This window comes from Triturus cristatus, chromosome 1_1 (genome assembly GCF_964204655.1).
Source record: "Triturus cristatus chromosome 1_1, aTriCri1.1, whole genome shotgun sequence".
NCBI classification, from domain to species: Eukaryota; Metazoa; Chordata; class Amphibia; order Caudata; family Salamandridae; genus Triturus; species Triturus cristatus.
In genome coordinates, this window is record NC_140579.1 from 1792967 (window position 1) to 1814797 (window position 21831).

The 21831-nt window shown below is 52.1% G+C and overlaps 1 protein-coding gene across 3 annotated transcripts in view; it reads right to left on the reverse strand.

Moving 5' to 3' along the window:
* Positions 1 to 8303: 8303 nt before the first annotated feature.
* LOC146869047 (chitinase-3-like protein 2) overlaps positions 8304 to 21831 on the reverse strand; it is a 290781-nt gene continuing 277253 nt past the window's right edge. For all 3 annotated transcript variants that reach the window (XM_085642153.1, XM_085642935.1, XM_085641346.1), the window contains 2 exons: positions 9911 to 9996; positions 8304 to 8982 (listed from right to left, as the gene is read on the reverse strand). In XM_085642153.1, coding sequence (XP_085498279.1) covers positions 8908 to 8982; positions 9911 to 9996 — 161 coding nt within the window. In that variant the 3' untranslated portion in view covers positions 8304 to 8907. The remainder of the gene's footprint in view (positions 8983 to 9910; positions 9997 to 21831) is intronic.

The window sequence follows — 21831 nt, forward strand, 5'->3', positions numbered from 1 at the left end:
AACTGGCTGGGTGATTGGAAGAGTGCATGGGTAGTGACAAGGAGATGGCTGGACTGCATCAGTAGGGTCCAGGGTATTGTAGCAGTGCATGTGGTAGTGCCTGGGCCATTCCATGAGTACATGGGTAGTGACTGTATGATATTACTTCAAGGAGAGTGTATTGAAAGTTGTTTTGAGCGGCACTACGTGGGATTGAGCTGTACCGGTGAGGACTTCCTTCCCGTAGTCAAGTCTAGATAGCACCAGTGATTGGGTGGCTTGTTAGAGGTCCTTGGGTGGCATGAAGGGCTTAATTTTGTTGAGAAGCTGCAAATTGAGGAAGGCACTCTTCGCAGAAATCTTAATGTGTTTGGTCATATTCAGTTTTGGGTTGAGGGTGATTCCTAGAGATTTTATCGAGTTAGCCAGGGTGAGATTTCAGTTGAGAGCATCGATTGCTTTCAGCCACTCTATGATTGGAGGGTTTTCTTCTTTGTTGGAGATGAGGATGATTTCGGTTTTGTCTTTATTGAGTTTAAGGTTGTTTGTTGCTGGCCACTGTTGAACTTCTCTAAGAGTGTTGTTGAGTCTTAAAACGTCGTTAATGGAGGAGGTTTCCAAGTAGATCTGGGTGTCGTCTGTGTACAGGTGAAAGGGGATGTTTGCTTTTTTGAGAAGGGTGGTGAGGGTTTCCATTTATATGTTGAACAGTTGAGGGGAGAGCACTGAGGCTTGAGGGATAACTTATGATGGGGTGTAGGTCGGACGTAAAGATTTTGATTTTAATCCTTTGGGAGCGGTTGTGTAAGAAGGAGGAGAACCATTGTAGGACCACCTCATCTGCACCTACCCTGTCTTGATGAGTAGATTATGATCAACTGTGTCAAAGGTTGCCAATAGGTCCAGGCAGCATTTGTCAGCATCAAGAGATTTGTGGATGTCATCCACGATGTTCAGGATCGCGGTTTCAGTGTTACAGCCTTTTCTGAAGCCCGATTGGTGGTGATCTAGCAGGTTGATGTCTATGTGCTGAGTCAGTTGTATGAGAACGCACTTTAAGGATTTTGGATAGGAAGGGGAGGTTGGAAACAGGTCTGAAGTTGTTCAGATCGGTGTTGTCTAGGCCTGGCTTTTTAAATAGTGGCGTGACTTGGCCGACTTTGAGGCAGTCTGGTATGATGCCGGTTTTCAAGGAGCTAGTTATGATTTCACTCCAGAGTGGGGCGAGTGAGAGTTTCAGCATTTTGGTCAATTGTGTGGATATAGGATCGAGGGTGTGGGATGCGGGCTTGGAGGAGGAGATCAGTTTGAGGAGATCAGTTTAAGAATCTCTGCTTCAGGTACAAGGTTGAAGGATTTCCAGGCTTTCGTGGGGAGCTTGCTCGTGGTGTTTCGATTGTTGGGGCTGGGTTTTTGCAGGAGGGATAGAGGTTGATTACAAGAGATAGATCAATCTTGGTGATTTTGCCGTTGAAAAAGTTGGCGAAGTTGTCACACAGGTCTTTGGAGGCCTGGACTGAGGTTGCAGAGGTCTTGGAAGTTTGTTGCCTGATGATGTTAAAGAGTTCTTTGGGCCTGTTTTTCGCGTTGTCAAGGGCGGTGCAGAAAAAGTTGTTTTTTTCATTGTTGACATGTTTTTTGTGATTCCTTCGGGCTGCTTCAAGTTGCTCCCAGAGGCTTGTGTCTCCACATACGTTATGTAGCTCTAAGTTGTCTCCTTTCAGCATTAATGTCGGTGTTGAACCAGGATCTGGAAAGAATATTCCTAGTTTTTTTTCAGGTTCAGGGGGTCAAGTTGGTCTAAGATGGACGACATAGTTGTGTTGTAATGGGATGCGAGTTCTGTTGTGGAGAGACCATCTGGGGAGATGGGCAGGAGCGTGCTTATCTTTTCTTCTAGGTCGACCATGTTGATCTGTGATCGGTTTCTCGTCCATGTGGGGGGGGGGGGGGTTTGGATGGGAGATTGATACATGATCGGTTGCGTAATATGGAACAGAATTAAGTGGTGGTCTGACCAGTCGACTGGTAGGATGTGGTCTATTGTGATTGCATCATGTTGGGTGATGATGGCATCCAGGATTAACCCTTTGTTATGGGTTACTTCTGAGCAGTGCTGGGTGAGGTTGTTGCTTTGTAGTAGCTCGTTCAGTTTTCGTATTGGTGAGCTGTTTATCATTCCAGTGCACGTTGAGGTCACCCAGAATTAGGTTGTTGTTGTCTCGGAGTGAGCAGTGTGCAACCAAGTCTGACAGATGTTCAGTGAATGTGGTGGTGTTGCCTGGGGGATGGTATAGGAGATGGCATTGTAGTATTTTGTTGTTGTTGGCGGTTAGGCTTTCAAAGGTGTTGTAGTTCAAGGTATCTATTTCGGTAACAGATATGTTGTTGTTGTGAACGATTGCTAAACCCCCACACCGCTTTGGTCTTTTCGGTCTTTGTTGATGATTGAGAAGCCTGGGGGTACGAGGGTGTCCATGATTGGAGGTGAGCTGACGTTAAACCAGGTCTCGGTGATGAAGGCTTTGTCTATGTCATGGGTGAGGATGGATTCTGCTAGCTCTGTGGCATGTTTGGTGGCTGGTCTGCAGTTTATTAGCATGCAGGTGGTGTCTCTTTTTTTCTTATGGGTGCAATGGGGATGTTGATGATGGAGGTTGGGTGTCTACAAGGTTTCAGAGTGGGGTGTGTAGGAGAGTAGGGTCTGCTTTCTATGTTCACCACCACTTTTTGCTTTTGCTTTACTGGTTTTCGACTTAGATGTGGCTGTGGGCCTGCTAACCAGACCCACAGCCCTGCTGTTCTCTCTCTAAATTGATACTATGTACTTTAGGTGCATAACCCAATTGGATAGGATCACCTTATTGGCCCCTGTACAGTGTACCTTAGGTACCCAGGGCATAGGTGTATCCTAGGCCTACCAGGGGCTGCAGCATGTATTGTGCCACCCCTGGCCTGGCCTTCCAATCATGACACAACTGGCTGATCATTCAGCTGGGGCAAGGTTGTGTAATCACTCCTTGCTTAGGTGTAGTATTCCTATACCTATCTTACATATAGACATGTGTACCTATCAGCCACTCCTATGGCAGGCCTTAACAATCCTGGAGGCAGAGTGCTTGGTAACATGTGAGATGGTGCTCTAGCATGAGCTGAGCCTGTCTGCAGCTTTCGGAACCATGTCCTTATAGCTGTTCTATGATATAGCCTACCATATACTCTTAAAGTACCTTATAATCTTAGACGGTTATGGTAACTATGGTTTGGCTTTATCGAAACATGTCGTGTAAGGTGTCTAACTCTTCGGAATAATACCCCCATTCCATTTCTGGGGATGAGGATATTATCCCTCCCTTCTAGAGGGAGAAGACATGTTGAAACCTACTTACCCGGTTAAAGTTAACCAGAGCCCCAGCATCACAAAATGGATGCTGCTGCCACGACACAAGTCTGACCTCCTGCTGCTGGGAGTGATCCCGGCACGGGAGGCTTGGACAATAGGTTTCCTGCCTTGGGAGGTGCGAGCACCACCCCAGACAGGCCTCAGTGTATTGGGGCAGGGAGGGATGAAAGAAACGAGACACTGCCTGGGGCACACAAGGTGTCCCATGCATAGTCCAGTTCAAACCGGTGCTGGGGCACTCCAGCCCCAGTCCTGGCGCGAAACTGGACAAACAGAAGGGGGTGTAACCACCCCCCTCCCAGGTCCCACCCATAAGGCGTGACCTAGCAGGCAACCCAGCCCCCCAGATTAGTATAAATGTGGTAGCTGGGACCCAGGAGATTAGATTATCCTGAACCTGCAACTTGAACAGAAACTCTGGACCTTCGACATTCGACGAAAGAAGAAGACTGAAGAATCTCCCTTGTGGCCAAGGAGTGGCTACCCTGTGCAAACAGGCACCATCAAGAAACTTACCCTTTGCTTTGCTGAAGTTCTACGAGGGACCGACTGCAGAGCCCGACCAGAGCCTTGACTTCCAGACTTCACCGACCCTGATCCACATCCACAGCCGAGCTGAGATCCGTGGAGGCGACGAGAGACGTGGGACCGGCTACCTGGGAAAAGTGGAGAGTATCTTCCAGCACAGCTTCTGAGGCACCCTCGAAGTTGTGCACCGGGGATTGAGAAGCCCCAACCCCAAGCATCATCTGCACCGAAGATCAGCCCCCCCACACTCCACGAGTCCTGCGTGGGGCCCTTCTGCATTTTCCTGCTTGCCGCGTCTGTCCGGTCACTGGCCCGTTGGCTAGTAACCTTTGCGACGACACAGCTGTAACTTTCGACTGCTGGTTTGGCTCCTCCAGACTGGCTCCTGCTCTTCTGAAAAAGAGAAACACCCCAGACCTTCCTGGTCTGCAACAGAAGCAAGTCCTCCATTCTGCGTGGGTTCCGCTTGCCAAGGCTTGGTGAGTCCTAGTTCGACTTCAATGCCGCCGACAGCAAGAGCCTTCGTGGGACAGCTCGCCTCCTGGTCCTGATCGTCCTCGATGTCTCCTGGTACCCGTGGCTGCTGCGACAAGCTTCACCTCTTCACCTGCATCTTCACGACATCGCCTGGTTCCTTCCTGGTTCCACGTGGTCACTGGCTAGTGACCCAGACTCTGTCCCTTCTGCTTGCAGGTATCCTTCCTTCCTGATCCCAGGCTTGGGATCCACCGGACACTCTTCACTGACTGCCTGTCAGCATCTTTCCTTCAGGCATCCATAGGAGTCGACGACGAAGCCCAACGCAACTTCACACCTATGCACCCGCAGCCCGTGGGCTAGGTAACTTGGGTACTCCGGTGCTCATCAGGGTGTTGACTATCCTAGTGTCTAGTTTTCCAGTCTCGACTTCCTAGCTACTCCAGAAGTGTCCTAAATCTTATTAATTCTAAACTGTACTATTTCTATCGATTATACGCATTACGCGTGAGTGTTTCCACTCTGCACCTGAATCCCGTGGGCCTCCCACTTCCTAACCTTGGGTAGTATAGTGTAGCCCCAGCGATTCCCTAGGCCTAGGCCTATCCTATTTCTGTGACAGTAGTCCTTCTACCACTTACTTAGTATATGGTTTGCGTGGCACCTAGGGCCTAACTGTATTACTTACCTGTGTGACTTAATGTATGCTTGAATAAGACTGTGTTGTACTTACCTCGAATCTCATAAAGAGTGCTGAGGGTTTGACTAGAATAAATACACTTTATATGTTGTGGTGTCCTTTCATTTGGTATTCAAGGGGTTACAAATGGTATAACAGCTGGCTTCACATGCCATTCAGAGTTTAGCCTAAGACTGCTCTTGTCCATGCTACCACTAGGACAGCTGGTCTATAAGGTTGACTTTACAACCAATCACCATAAGGGTTGTTTGGACTGATACAAGGTGTACACTAGAACTAGTGACATCATACATCAGGCCAACTTCTCACAGGGTGATCTCTTCTGAATCCAGTGATTACCTGGATCATGGATTGAGGATTGGAAGCACCAGGGATGTCGTACAAGGAGGCGTCAATGAGCTCTGAACTGCTGCAGGTCACATGCTGTTTCCATGTTTCCTTACAGGCGCTTTAAGTCATTTGAACTAGTGGGCGAATTTTAAAGTGAGTGAAGTCCCCCATGCATAGCCCTTTAATTGCATTAGTCTTCTTTTTTATTCGCATTGACATCCATTACTTTGGAAACTTGTCCAAGTGATTGCTTTTAATAATTTTGTTTCTCTTAATGAATTCCTCATTATGGTGATAATAAAAGACACATTGAAGATCAGAGATTAATGTGCATATTGCGTGACTGTTATTTGCAAACCAAAATTTATTGTATTGACACAAATCATAACAATATAAAAAGACAAATGAACAAAAGAATGTAAAATGGAGGAGAATCTATTGCAATGAAAGGGCTGTGCAAGAGGAAATCCCCTCTCTTTGTAGGCAGCTCTCTATCTTGGTTTGCAGTACCTGAGGACAGCGGATAGGCTCCCAGTGCATGCCTACATTCAGCTACAAATGGCAAAACACTTCCAGAAAGGGTGCCTCAGTAGTGGAGGTTCAGTCATTTGCATATAATCACAGTTTGTCAAGAAACAAAGAACCCAGGTCTACACTTTGTAAAAGGTGGCAGTTTCGCCACTAGACCCCCACCTTCTACCTGATGCAGCCCTAGTCCACCCATATTACACAGTTTAACAAGGTGTGGGTATGGGAGATCGGTACTGCAAGTAGATACATACTGCATCACTTAACCAATCAAAGAGAATAGGAACTAAAAGTTTCAGTCATACAATGTACACGCACATACCAAACTCTTTTTAACTGCATAACACCGTCCCACGGATTCACAAGACCGGGACTGGAGGAAGATCGCTGTCCTACCTCGCTGCCAGGACCTGGACCACCCTGCACCGGAGTTCAGGAAGGATCCGAAGACCGGGGACACCCTGACCCTGCACCTCAGTTCAGGAAGGATCCGAAGACCTGGAACACCCTGCCCCTCCACCTCAGTTAAGGAAGGATCTGAAGACCTGGAACACCCTGCACCTCAGTTCAGGAAGGATCCGAAGACCTGGGACACCCTGCCCCTGCACCTCAGTTCATGAAGGATCCGAAGACCTGGAACACCCTCCCCTCCACCTCAGTTCAGGAAGGATTTGAAGACCTGGAACACCCCGCCCCTCCACCTCAGTTCAGGATCTGAAGACCTGGAACACCCCATCCCTCCACCTCAGTTCAGGAAGGATCTGAAGACCTGGAACACCCCGCCCCTCCACCTCAGTTCAGGAAGGATCTGAAGACCTGGAACACCCTGCCCCTGCACCTCAGTTCAGGAAGGATGAGAAGACCTGGAACACCCCCCCCTCCACCTCAGTTCAGGAAGGATCTGAAGACCTGGAACACCCCGCCCTCTACCTCAGTTCAGGAAGGATCTGAAGACATGGAACACCCTGCCCCTCCACCTCAGTTCAGGAAGGATCTGAAGACATGTAACACCCTGCCCCTCCACCTCAGTTCAGGAAGGATCTGAAGACCTGGAACACCCTCCCCTCCACCCCTCCCCTCCACCTCAGTTCAGGAAGGATTTGAAGACCTGGAACACCCTGCCCCTCCACCTCAGTTCAGGAAGGATCTGAAGACATGTAACACCCTGCCCCTCCACCTCAGTTCAGGAAGGATCTGAAGACATGTAACACCCTGCCCCTCCACCTCAGTTCAGGAAGGATCTGAAGACCTGGCTCTTCAACTGAATCCTCTACACCCAGATGGATCACCAGCCCCGCCCCCTCAGCACCTTGAGACCCTCATGGGTGAGTAGCTGTACTAACAAACTCCTGATTGCACACTAAGGCCCTCATTACAAGGGAGGGGCTAAAACCTGATCTCAAGAGTTTGTACTGGGGTCGGAATTGCGAGATCTGTGCATAATGAGCATACTCTTGCAGTTATCACCTGATAAATTACGGCAGGTCAAAGCTGCTCAAAAGCTTTGAGTTAACAGACCAAAAAAAGAAGCAAATAAGCAAAATTCAGTGTGATAAAAACCAATCCAGCCTGTTCTGCCTCATTTTCTTATTGAAAAATATGAACACAATGTGGGGTAAATTCCCCCACCCTCCCTTGACCACCTTCTAATGAGGGCCTTAATAGCAAACGTGAGTGTCTAATGGGTGGGTTTCGAGGGCTTTATCCAGGTCTCATTTTTATAACCACAGAGTATGTAAATTATTCTCTTGAGAATACCCCGCAACTCTGCCATAGAGCCGATCCTTGTGGGCGGCCATTGGATGCTCCTATGGATGGCTTCCATGTTAACAACAAGGTATGAACCAATGCCTGGCCTAGGGCCTTCAGTTCCAATGCAGTTTGTTTCAGCCTCAGTAACAAACATGCTCACAACACAAACACTACAGACTAAACAAATGTAAATAAGAAGGTGCGATTTAAGAAGCACCAGCTACCGTAATTCTTCAGTTTCAGCTATCATATTACATAATTTAATGATACACAGTTGTCATGGAAAAGAGGATAAGAGGTGTCGGCTCTTTCAGAATTCAACCATGTGACCTGCAGTTTGCATACAGATCACTGCAGTAGGCACGTAGCCCTCTGAGCTATCTTACCTGCTACACCCTGAATCCTTATAGGGCTTCACCTGCCTACTCTAAGAGCAGGAACAGTGATCAACGTCTGCTGCTGGGCCCAGAATTCAAATGAAAGGAGGCCAAGTATTTCTGAGGAGCCCGTGGGCCCTATTTAGGTTCAGGTGGTCAGGATCCATGCAGATTTCAAGCTTTCCACTGACTTCACTAAAGTCCTTCATTTAGATTCACTCCACGTACATTTATTTATGTAGCTATCCTGAAAATCTTTAATGGATCCGCATGGACCTATTACAAAATTGCATTTCCACAAAAGCCCATTTACATTTTTGTTAAATATGCTAAAATACTCTTAGAAAGTGTTCTCCTCTGCATCTTTCATTTTATTCCCATAGCTCTTTCAAACATCATTTTGTCCAAGTTGCTCTGAATCTGCATGTCTACGGTGAACCCTACCAGCATGGAAGCCAATTCTTGACTGCATGTCCTTCTGTCTCATAACAATAGTCATCTCCACTTTTGCGCTGAGAGTTTAACATGACCCACATTGAGGGAGTGGATTGAATTTCGCACATCGTAGGACCAAATTCATTCAAGAAGAAATTTTGTTCACAGTGATCCAGACAGTTAGAAAGGATGTGGCAGCTTCGTGGCACTGGGTGGAGCATTGGTGGAGTTGGTATCTGACCTGCTTGTATGATAGAAGTGATGATGGCTAGTGGTTTCATCTCCAAGCCGTACACAGCCGTGTTCAACGGTCATTGGGATGTCTTCAAGGACTCTCTAAGAGGCTGGTGGTACAACAGATCGCATGAGTTACGGAGACCCCACCATGGTCCTACAGTTCAGGCTGGCCCGAGATTGTTGCATGTATAACTGAGCACCGACGATGGAAACCTGTTTTTCAGAATGTTGCAGAACTGCAGAGGGAGAAAACAAACTTACTGCATCTAAAGCCAAGAAGGATCAAGTGAATACCTAAAACAAGCACGAAAATAAACCACATGAATTCTCTCTAAGAGAGGGCATACATTGGACATCATTTTGGGGTCGACAGGGGTCTCTAATGCGACTCATGGCTTGCCCCTTGTGAACCATGGCATTACCAATGTGACCACTGCCCTCAGAGGTGCCAAAAATAGTGCTAAGAACAGAAAGCAACCAGTGTCCTGATGAGCACTCATTAGTGTCTGCAACTCCCACTAAGAGGTTACACTTTTAGTTGAAAAGAAATTCATTTAGAAGTGCAAAGGTCACGTTCTAGAATACTGAATATAATTAAAGTGCTACATTCTTAGTTTTATGAAATCATAATCTCCTTTAAGCCTGCCAAACTACTTCTGGGAGTCCCTGAAAGACTGGAACCCTGGGTATGGGGACTTGTGTGACTTGAGTGCTTGAAAGAGGGGGCGATCTCCATGGTAACAGGTCTGTTACCAGACAAACCACACAGGCAGAGGTCTATAGTACCATCTGCTGGGGGGGAGGGGGAGTATTCAAGAGTCCATTTAAGAAGCTTTAAGTACAAGGAAGGGAAAAGGAAAGAGAGGGGTTTAAAACATGAACTTTATGAATATAAGCAAAGCAGCTTGAGAGAGTGGTGGCTGGTGAAAAAGTAATGTGTGCAGAGGACATCCCCCCCCCCTCCCCACCCCCCTCACGCCACCCATGGCACAGTGGGCATTGTAGTCCCAGGGCGGGATGCTGAGGACTGGTAAGAAGAGTAAGGCAGGAGACTGTCTTCACACAGTCTTTCAATCCTTCAGCTTGGGGCCTAGATAGAGGTCTGTTGAGTAAGCCTTCACCCACCCTGCTCGCTGCAACTGTGGTGTAAAGCACTGCACGTACCTCCTGCAGCAGCGCCCGGCCATTCAGCTGGTTGTTGAGGTCGATGGGTCCGAAGCTCCGGAAAGTGACCCTCGCCGTTGCCCTGCCTGTTGAGAGAGAGAGAGCGATACAGGGTGAGAGAGAGAGAGAGAGAGAGCGATACAGGGTGAGAGAGAGAGAGAGCGATACAGGGTGAGAGAGAGAGAGAGAGCGAGCGATACAGGGTGAGAGAGAGAGAGAGAGCGAGCGATACAGGGTGAGAGAGAGAGAGAGAGAGCGATACAGGGTGAGAGAGAGAGAGAGCGATACAGGGTGAGAGAGAGAGCGATACAGGGTGAGAGAGAGAGAGAGCGATACAGGGTGAGAGAGCGAGAGAGAGAGCGATACAGGGTGAGAGAGAGAGAGAGAGAGAGAGCGATACAGGGTGAGAGAGAGAGAGCGAGAGAGAGCGATACAGGGTGAGAGAGAGAGCGAGAGAGAGCGATACAGGGTGAGAGAGAGCGCGAGAGAGAGCGATACAGGGTGAGAGAGAGCGCGAGAGAGAGCGATACAGGGTGAGAGAGAGAGCGAGAGAGAGCGATACAGGGTGAGAGAGAGAGCGAGAGAGAGCGATACAGGGTGAGAGAGAGAGCGAGGGTGAGAGAGAGAGCGAGAGAGAGCGATACAGGGTGAGAGAGAGAGCGAGAGAGAGCGATACAGGGTGAGAGAGAGAGCGAGAGAGAGCGATACAGGGAGAGAGAGAGAGCGAGAGAGAGCGATACAGGGTGAGAGAGAGAGCGATACAGGGTGAGAGAGAGAGCGAGAGAGCGATACAGGGTGAGAGAGAGAGAGAGCGAGAGAGCGATACAGGGTGAGAGAGGGCGAGAGAGAGTGAGAGAGGGCGAGAGAGAGCGAGAGATACAGGGTGAGAGAGCGAGAGAGCGAGCGATACAGGGTGAGCGAGAGAGCGAGAGAAATACGGGGGAAGAGAGAGACAGACACAAAGAGAGAGGGAGAGAGAGAGATAGATGCCGTAAATATGCAGAGAGTTTGACCTTACACTGATGTTTACAATCCCTTCCAGATGAGAAAATGGGACAAGTGAACAGAGCCCTCTGAGGTGGACCCTGCAGCAGGGCATCAGCGCTGAAGTGAATAAATATGAGACAAAAATATGCAGACAATAGGTGGTCCCCACTTACCTGCCCTGCCTCAGCACTATGAGTCTTCCCCAAATTAGCGTATCCGTGACAATCTGTCTCTTACTCCACTTCACAAAGTGCTCTGGTCACACAGACTGCAGTGCTCCATTCTATCAGCCCTCACTTCCTTTGGCTGCAGAAGTGAGCCACGCAGCTTTACCCGGCTTACCCACCGAGGGTTTAGAACCACCAGGAATCACATGGCCCATCACCAAGACACCTCTTACATACTGGTCATCACAGAGGCAACTTTCACTTGACTCCTGATTCATTATCAAGATACTTTTCATATGACCTCTCATATGATCCTCACCAAGATACCTTTCACATGACTCATCACCTACACACCTTTCACATGACCCCGACTCTTTACCAAGACACCTTTCATCTGGCTTATCACAAAGAAATTTTTCACATGACCCATCATCAAGGCACCTCTCATATGATTCCTCACCTACACACCTTTCACATGACTCCTCAGCAGCACACCTTTCACGTCTCATCGACGAGACACATGTCAGCCAATGACTCCTCACCAAGACCCCTTTCACATGACCTGTCAGCAAGACACCTCTAATATGACTCATCACCTTGTGAGGAGTCGGACGATACGCCAGCCCGGAAGTGGGAGGAAAACGCGCAGAACACACACCTAACTCAGAGGCAGTCAGCGGTCTAGCAGCACTGGGGAAGAGGACGGAAGTACCTGTGACATCAGCAGGAGACCAACAAAGAGAGATCCGGAAGGAAAGCAGGCCGATGGTGGAAGGAGCGGAGCGGAGAAATCCAACACAGGAGAAGGAAGCGGAGTTACTGAGATTGTCACCCGTGTCCTCTGGGCAGCACAGCGGGATTAGACTGGCTGTGCAGTCTTCATAGGTGTGGCGAGAGGTTTAATCTGCTTGGGTCAGCACCCGCTTTGGGGGAATTTGACATATTTCAGTGTCAGCAAAGATGTGGGCTCACTGCTAAATGATTTACCTTTCTAATGAGCTTGAAGCCCGTGTCCGCGCTACAGAAACGATCAGGCATAATTAAGTTGCTGTCGCGTCGCCCAGGTTCCCTTGGCTCATTTCCAGCCTTCTCTGGTTTCCGGCTTTAGATATGGAAGACTGCAGGGGGAGGGGCTGGTAACCGTTCAACCCTGTCAACGAAGCCGCTGTACGCACTTCTCGGCTGTGCAGTAATGGCCAGCGCTCCAAGACCTTAAAGGTGTAAGGAAGGTCCGTGCTTCAGGGTCTCATAAGCAATGAAGGGGGCTCTGAGCGGCAGCCGGCTAGAATGTAGTCGGCCTCACCGCCAGCGCAAGGATTGTACTTCACCAGCCAGGCGTCATAATGGCTGTTGCTTTCCAGTGGGCCCACGGCACGTGCGCATATGACCCTGTTTTAATCCGCTCCTGTTGGTTTCAGCCGGTAGCCAATAGATGGGCCTGTTGGAGGTAGTGCTTCTTTTGTAGAGAATATAGGGATGCATGAAATGTGCTCGGTATGGCATGTATCTGGGGCTATCATGGCGGTCTTTTTGGATCCTGTTGAAGGTAGGAGTACCCATTTTCGCAGTAACTGTACGCTCCCCTGTGGTGGGATCTGGCGTCGGTTACATTCAGCTTTCCTCCTGCCCAAGCTATCCTCCTAGCCTGGGAGGGGGGGGGGGGGGTTGCCTCTTTTGGCCTCTTGGAGTTCAAGGGAAATAGAGGCGTGTCAGCTCCCCAAGCTTGATTGCCATGTTGCTGCGCTTCATGACAGATGTTGATTGTCTCCAGACAAGTGCTGCTTGCAATTTTAGTTTTACAGTGGTTTTGTGAACACATTATCCTTTCACTTGCGGTCGGAGGACGTAGATTATGTGGCGGATTTAGCATTTCATGTCCTGGGACACTGAGCGGCGAGCTGGCTTGCATTAGGACTGCTTCGTTAGTAAGGGAACCCCCGGGGTTAGGCGTGCACGGCTAGGATCTGAGGGTAACCAGCAACGGCTTGCTTCCAATGGCATGCCGCCATGCAGGGGGACCATGTACCTAGGTCACGTACATCAGGCAGTGACAGGTGAACTGGGACCATGTGTACTAAAATACTCAGGAGTGGTTCCCACCACGGTCGGTCAGATGGGAAGCTGTCATCTTGATTCTCACTGGATACCCTTACTCAATCACGCCTATTGTGAGCCGAGGGCCGGTTGACGCGGTTAGACCTGCTATTAGTTAGTACATTCACTGTTGTGCTTTGGCTCGGTTTGTCTCGCCTCAGGGCCAGCTTGGGGTTACTGGCATATTGTTTGCTCTACGGCTGAAGCGGGCGCTTCTAGAACAGGGCAAGATTGATTAGGCCAGTTAGCATGACAAAGGTCTTTTCGGCACTGGCAGAATGGTGCAGGCTGCGAAGTAGTGCCATTGCAGAACATAGATTTTCAACATTCGGCTAGGAATTGATTAGCAGCAGGACGGTATTGAACCATGTGAGCAATTGGTTTTGGGTTCGTGCTCATCAGGAGCAAGGGAATTGCATTCTGTTCCATCAGGGTACGGGGACCGTCTATAGCACCAGAAACTGTAGAGCTGCCATTTTCGCCCTGGGCTGGGGTGTCAATGTCTTCCAACTTTGCAGCCAGACTCAAGGCAGGCAAAGGCATACGTGTGATGGTGCAACAGGCACTCAGCAGTAGAGTTAGATGTGTCATCATACCCCGATATAACGTCAGTGATGAAACATAGGTTGTGGCTACACACGACCAGGCACTCTAGGGCAGCAGGGGTGGGCCAGTGCCAAGAGGGTGCGGGTTGCCTGGGTAGGGCTGCTGGCTTGGAGGGAGCACTACTCGGATCGCCACGAGGCCACATTTTGCATTCATAGAAGGCTGAATTGATGCTTTTATGGCATGGTGCCAGTTGCTTTAGTTATGCGCATGTTTCTTGGCAGTGTCTGAAACATTCAGAACGCAATGCTGGTGGTTAGCCTGTTGGCCAAGCATGGGTTATAGGCCGATGGTCTGCCCTGGGATTCGTGTTAACAGGCAGGTGAAGCAGCAGAACCTGGAGGGGCCGGAGTTTGACCTGGATACTAGGGCGGAGCGTGGTTGCTCACTTAGTAGCCCGCCCCTGATTGACGAAACAGGTACCTTTGATGCGAGTATCGGTACCGGGTAACTTCTCCCGCCCTCCAGCACTGGCTGGCAGCTATGCAGGTTGTGGAAGTGGCCTTCCAACGGGGGCGATATGGTCCAAATGATTAAGGGAACCCCCGGGGTAACACTTTTATAGCGACAAGTTAGCAGGAGACTAATTGGCTTTCCCAAGATTCAAAATAGAGAAGAAATTTACACGTTGGTTCTCCTCTGTGGTCACTCTGTCCTGTCTCTCCCTGGTATACTAGCAGAATTTTGGGAGGGCAAGGCTTTACAGTAGGTGGTGACTGAGGGAATACGTTGGGCGTACTCCAACTGAGAGAAAGAGGAAGTAAGGGGCCTTGCAACGCTTACCTCCTCCCGCACTGGCACTGTGGTGGTCTGAGATGACACCACGCGCTATTTGGCATGGAGCTCGCTCAGGCGACGCCATGGAGGTGTCTAGAAGAAAAGTTAACAGCGCCATGCGCAAGTTCACTGAGCAAAAAGGCTTTGGCTTCATCAGGCATGGCCTTCTGCACGCCAAATCAACGGGATGCCTGATGGGCGATGGGGTTCCCCTCTCGGATCTAGGCATGGTTTTATTTTTACTGGATCTAGGGGAAGCACTGGCAGCTGCGGGTTGCGAATAATAGGGGACTTTGGTGGGGGGCCCTGGTAGTGACGGTGGCCACTCCCAAGGCTGTGGAGGAGTTACAGGGCGATCCAGGGTCTGCACATACCAAGGGGTACAGCATACAGCAGCACCGCGGGGTGCTAAGCCAGGATACCCAGGGATGTTTAGCGTGTCCCCTGGAAGAACGACGGCGCCCCGTTAACCGAAAGGCGGTTGTGGGTCTGAGCAACCGGGGGCTGCCATGTATGCTCCGCCCACCCATCACGGGGGGGCGTGTGAAGCATGTGGACTGGTTGTCCACGGATGGGAGGGGTGGGCCCTCCCAATATTTGGTATACACCAGTTGGCGTTGCCATGGTGACTCTAGGCTTATCAGACGGGCAGGCGGCATAGGGCTGGCCTGCCCTGGGATCGCCCGTAAGATAACCCACCTTGTTTGCATATTGGTTATGCTAATAAACCTGCAGCAATATTTCTCCACTTACATTACAGTGTCGTGTGTTTTATTTATGTACTTATGTACTTATGTGCTTTGTGATATCTGTTGCCGATATTGGCACTATAGCGAGCGAACCTGGCGGCCCAGAGTAGAGGGAGAACACCCCGGGTCCCTACGCCACGGCCCATAGTGCGGGTCGTGGCACAAGGCGAGTATCGTTGGGTGGAGCATTCTGGTGGGGGTGGTGGTAAGGTGCGGGGCCCCAAGACACGGTGTTATGCTTAAAGCTGCAACTGGGCCAACCTTCACTGCTCACCTTTTCCCCTTCCCACACGACGCCTGGAGGTGGTGGCACCTAGTGTACAAAAGCAAAGAGCTTGAAACTAAATCTTGTTTATCCTTTGTCTTTTTCCCCTCCCTTTTATCTCTGAGTGCCCTGGAAAGACGTGACAGGAACGGCCATACCAGGACCAAGCCCTGAGAAGCCTGAGAGGGCGGCCAGGAAGAACTCCTTCAGCCCCTATTCATTTAATTTGGATTTTTCCTGACGTAAAGGACCATTCTTTTTTTCTTTTGTTCAAAGGACAAAACAGACCTTATGGGACTGAGATACAAAAGAGCCCGGAAATCATTGTCACATAAAAGAATAAAACACCTGAAATCCCGGTATTATATGCATGTTGTGTATTCTTCTGCTACCCGTGTCCATGTTCCTCCTACAAAGTTGTGTCAGAAGTGGGATCTCCCACCTATACCTGTGTGTCGCACCATGACAGCCCATGCCTGTTGAGGATGTCATATCCCAATTATCTGAGGGACAACGGCACCTACAGCTGGGTCCTGGGACAACAGATCCAGACAGCACGAATAGACCGAGAAGCCCTGCAAGGGGCCCTTAGAAACCAGGCCGACTTGATCACTACTAACCAGCAGGTGCAGGGCACAGCAATCTTGCACCTCACAGATGCCATTGTAAGTACCCAAGTACGCCACAATTTCCCCAGCACAGTCCTTCAAAAATTCCAAGAAGGGGATGATCCGGATTATTTCATTTATTTTTTTACTTCCAAAGGTTGGCCACTACAGCAGCCTGGCCCCAAGAAAGGTGGAGTCAGTACATTGCCACGCTCCTTTCCGGTGAGCTACACGCTGTTTATCAAGCAGCAAATCCTGCAGTTACCACAGCCTATGAGGATGTGAAAAAGGCCATCCTCGAGAGGTTGGGAGGAGACCAAGAATATTACAGGAGTCTATTCCGAAAAGAGAAGAGGAGAGCGGGAGAGAACCCCGTGCTCTGTATTATCGGATCAGAGACCTCTGGAATAGATGGTTGACTCCCCATACCTCATGGGTAGACGAAGTAGTAGAGAAAGTATACCTGGAACAGTTCTTGGAGGCCCTACCACCCCCCCACCCCCTCCCAAGTACATGGTCATGGGTGAAGCAACTCCCCAACCTCTCTTCCGCATCAGCGGTAGAAATTGCTTGTGCCCATCATAGGTCGCCTGATTTTAAGGCTGGAATAGCACGGCCCCAGTACAAACCAATCCCAAAAGGCACTCCTAAACCAGAGCTTAAGCCCCAGTTGCCTCCCCGCTCGGTCCCTAGGCCTGCATACCCACCCCCTGGTCCTAGAGGGCAGGGACCACAGTGTTACGATTGTGCAGAATGGGGGCATATAGCCAGGCAGTGTCCTCACCGCATCTCAACAGTTGAACCAATGGAGGTTGGGTACTCCCGGGGCCGTATATACGTAATGGGGAAGGGCCCTCAATTTAGGAAGGAAGTCTTGCTTAATGGGAAGAGACAACAAGTCCTGCTAGATACCGGGTGCCACGTTACAGTAATGGACGGCTCTTTGGTTTCCCCTCCCCAGTTAAAAGACACAGAACAAGTGAGGGTAACCTGTGTACACGGCGACACCAAAGCCTACCCAGTGGCCGAGGTCCTGTTAGAAGTAGACCAGGATTCCCAGTTACAAAGAGTAGGGGCGATACCCACCTTACCCAAAGCCATTATCATAGGGACTGACCATCCTAAATTCCAGGAGTATTTGGACAACACAAAAAGGGACGACAGGACCTGGCTGCAGGAGGCACCTTTTTGTGGCGTGGATTTAGAGGCCCCTAGATTCCAAGACAAGAACAAGCAGACCAGAGAAAAGCAAAGATAAGAGAGACTTTGCCCTTTCACAGCTATCATGTCCTGCCTTTCCTCTCTCCCTTACAGACACCGACAGAAAGAAACCGGCTAGCTTCCGTATGGCACAACAGGAGGACAACACCCTTACACATCCCTGGGAGCAAGTCCACGAACAAGAACCAGAGCAGGTAGGACCCTATTTCTTTGTAAAAAAAAAGGGTCTACTGTATAGAGCTGTTAAAGGGGGGGACACAGACGTGTACACAGTTGAATGTACCAACACCCTTCAATCAATCAAAGCATTTATATAGCGCACTACTCACCCAGAGGGTCTCAAGGCGCTAGGGGAGGGGGGTCCGCTACTGCTGGAACAGCCAGGTCTTGAGTTGCTTCCTGAAGGCGAGGTGGTCCTGGGTCAGGCGGAGGTGGGTCGGGAGGGAGTTCCACGTCCTGGCGGCGAGGAAGGAGAAGGACCGTCCCCCTGTGGTGGCTCTTCGGATGCGGGGGATGGTGGCGAGGGCGTGGCCGGTCGATCGAAGCTGGCGTTTGGGAGCGTAGAAGTTGAGGCGGCTGTTGAGGTATCCTGGGCCTTGGTTGTGTAGGGCTTTGTGTGCGTGGGTGAGGAGACGGAAGGTGATTCTCTTGGTGACCGGGAGCCAGTGGAGGTCTCTTAGGTGTCCGGAGATGTGGCTGCGATGGGGGATGTCCAGGATGAGTCGTGCTGAGGCGTTCTGGATCCGCTGAAGTCTTTTCTGGAGTTTGGCGGTGGTTCCGGCGTAGAGGGAGTTGCCGTAGTCCAGACGGCTGGTGACGAGGGCCTGGGTGACCGTCTTCCTGGTCTCGGTGGGATCCACCGGAAGATCTTTCGTAGCATGCGCAGGATGTTGAAGCACGACGAGGAGACGGCGTGGACTTGTCTGGTCATGGAGAGGGTGGAGTCCAGGATGAAGCCCAGGTTGCGTGCGTGGTCTGTTGGTTTGGGTGCGCTGCCTAGGGCGGGGGGCCACCAGGAGTCGTCCTAGGCGGAGGGTGAGGATCCCAGTATGAGGACTTCAGTCTTGTCCAAGTTCAGTTTCAGGCGGCTGTTCTTCATCCATTCGGCTACCTCTTTCATCCCTTCATGGAGGTTGGCTCTGGCGGTGGCGGGGTCGTTGGTGAGGGAGAGAATCAGCTGGGTGTAGTCTGCGTAGGAGATGATGTTGAGGTTGTGCTGGCGTGCGATGTCTGCGAGGGGGCTCATGTACACGAAGAGGGTTGGACTGAGCGAGGAGCCTTGAGGAACGCCGCAGATGACTTCGGTGGCTTCAGATCTGAACGGGGGAGGCGGACTCTGTGTCCTTCCGGCGAGGAAGGAGATGATCCACTCCAGTGCCTTCTCCTGGATTCCGACGTTGCTGAGTCGCTGCACTAGTGTACGGTGGCAGACAGTGTCGAAGGCCGCGGAGAGGTCTAGGAGGATGAGGGCCGCTGTTTCACCGTTGTCACGCAGAGCTCGGATGTCATCGGTGGCTGCGATCAGGGCGGTCTCGGTGCTGTGGTTGGCCCGGAAGCCAGACTGCGAGAGGTCGAGGGATCCGTTCGTCTCGAGGAAGGCGGCCAGCTGCTTGTTGACGGTCTTCTCGATGACTTTTGCAGGAAACGGGAGCAGCGAGATGGGGCGGTAGTTCTTGAGGTCGGTGGGGTCGGCTGATGGCTTCTTTAGTAGAGCGCTGAGTTCGGCGTGCTTCCAGCTCTCCGGGAAGGTAGCGGTGTCGAAGGAGGTGTTGATGATGTCCCGCAGGTGGGGTGCGATGACAGCGTCGGCCTTGTTGAAGACGTGGTGAGGGCAGTAGGAGATCCGGAGTGGATGGAGTTCGTGCGGACGGTGTCTTCGGTGCTGATCGGGGTCCAGGCGCGGAGGGTGGTGGTGGGGGGCGGTGGTTCGGTCGTGGCGTGCGTCGGTTGAGTGCTGAAGCTGTTGTGTATGTCCGCGATCTTGTTGTGGAATTAGGAGGCGAGGGAGTTGCAGAGGTCTTGTGAAGGGGTGATGTCGTTGTTACCGGCGTTGGGGTTGGAGAGCTCTTTGACGATGTTGAAGAGTTCCTTGCTGTTGTGTGCGTTGTTGTCCAGTCGTTCCTTGAATGCGGTTTTCTTGGTGGCGTGGATGAGTTGGTGGTGTTTTTGGGTGGCGAGCTTGAGGGCAGTCATGTTGTCCGGTGTTGGGTCTCTGCGCCAGGTTCTCTAGAGGGCTCGGCAGTTCTTCTGGGAGCTCTTGAGTTAGTCGGTGAACCATGGGGCTTTCTTGCTACCGGGTCTGCTAGTCGGGGTCTTCAGAGGGGCGAGGTCGTCTGCGCAGTCGCTGATCCACTTCTTGAGGTTGGTGGCCGCTTGGCTGGGGTTCGTTGCGCTGGTGGGTGGGTTCTTGCTCAGGGCGGTCGCGAGCTGGTCGGCTGTGATCTTGTTCCAGCTTCTGCGTGCAACCTGTTGCTGGTGGTGGTGGATCGTGGTCCTTCTGAAGCTGAAGTGGACGCAGCTGTGGTCCGTCCAGTGGAGTCCGGTGGCGTGGCTGAAGGCGATGTCCTTGCTGGATGAGAAGACGGGGTCGAGTGTGTGTCCGGCGTAGTGGGTGGGGGTGGTGACCAGCTGCTTGAGTCCGAGGTTGGCGAGGTTGTCCAGCAGGGTGGTGGTGTTGCAGTCGTTGTTGTTCTCCAGGTGGAAGTTTAGGTCCCCGAGGAGGATGTAGTCAGCGGAGGGGAGGGCGTGCGGGCTGATGAGGTCGGCGATGTCTTCGCTGAATTGTGTGCGTGGTCCCAGGGGTCTGTAGATGAGGGTGCCTCTGAGGGTGGTCTTGGGGTTGATGTGGACCTGGAAGTGCAGGTGCTCGGCGGGTGCGAGGGTGTCGTCGGTGTTGGTCGTGATGCGGATGGTGTTCCTGTGGATGATGGCGATGCCTCCTCCGGTGTGGTTGATGCGGTCCCTTCGGATGATCTTGTAGCCGTCTGAGATGGCGATGGCAATGTCGGGCGTCGAGGAGGCGTTCATCTAGGTTTCCGTGAGGAAGGCGACGTCTGGGGCTGTGGTGTCGAGCAGGTTCCAGAGCTCGACGGCGTGTCTGTGGACGGAGCGGGTGTTGAGCAGGATGCATTTCAGGTGGCTGCTGCTGGTCTTGGTCTTGGTTGGTGCTGGAGTAGTGCAGGTCCGGATGCAGGTGCACTTGCAGGAGTTGCAGCAGAAGGGTCCGTGGGTGCGTCTCGCGGTGACTCGGTAGCATCCTGGGCTTCGGCCGGCGTTGAGTGCGTTGAGGGTGGCGGCGTCGTACGTCCGGCGGGTGGGTTGGGGTCTGCGGGGGCCAGGGGTCCTGGCGCTGGGCGCGGGCCAGGGGTCCTGGCGCTGGGCGCGGGCCAGGCGCGGACGGGCGCAGACGGGCTTACCTTTGGCGCACCTTCGGCGCTCAATCGGTGCTCCCGCTGCGCGCGTCCGCTGCGCGGTCGCTCTGGCGGCGTCATAAGAAGGGGGACGGGAGGGCAGGTCAGCTGGGCTGGGCGAGCGGGGCGGCCAATGGGCCGGTGGTGGGCGGGGCCGCAGGGGGCCCGCGGTGGGAAAAAGTGGCGAGCGGGCGGCTCAGCTGTGGCTGGGCCGCTCGGGGGGCGACGGTGGCGGCGGCAAGGAGGCTGGCTGGCGTAGGCAGGAGCAGGAGGCGGTGGGAGCAAGGGGGTGACCTGGCCTTGTGAGAGGCACAGCGGTCACTCCCGAGTGCACCTGGCTGTCCCCTTAAGAAGGGGGACGGGAGGGCGGGTCAGCTGGGCTGGGCGAGCGGGGCGGCCAATGGGCCGGTGGTGGGCGGGGCCGCAGGGGGCCCGCGGCGGGAAAAAGTGGCGAGCGGGCGGCTCAGCTGTGGCTGGGCCGCTCGGGGGGCTACGGTGGCGGCGGCAAGGAGGCTGGCTTGCGTAGGCAGGAGCAGGAGGCGGTGGGAGCAAGGGGGTGACCCGGCCTTGTGAGAGGCACAGCGGCCTTCAGGGAGCACATACTTCTCTTGGCCCATAACAAGATAGGGGAAGGACACTACGGCAAGGAAAATACATTAAAAGGTCTCCTAGATAAGTTCTATTGGCTAGGGGTGTATAGGGACATAGCCAAACACTGCGCTGCATGTGTTCGCTCCCAGTACACCAATCCGGGGGGGTGGTAAAAGCCCTGTTACAGCCACTGGCCATCATATCAATCAATCACATAATTTGTAAAGCGCACTACATACCCGGTAGGGTTTCAAGGCGCTGGGGGTGTGTGGGGGGGGGGGGGGGTGTTACTGGTCAAAGAGCCAGGTCTTGAGTTGTCTCCTGAAAGTCAGCAGGTCTTCGGTTTTCGCAGGTCTAGGGGGAGGGTGTTCCAGGTCTTGGCAGCGCGATGTGAGAAGGACCTGCCTCCGGAAGTGGTTCTCCGGATGCGTGGGACCGTGGCCAGG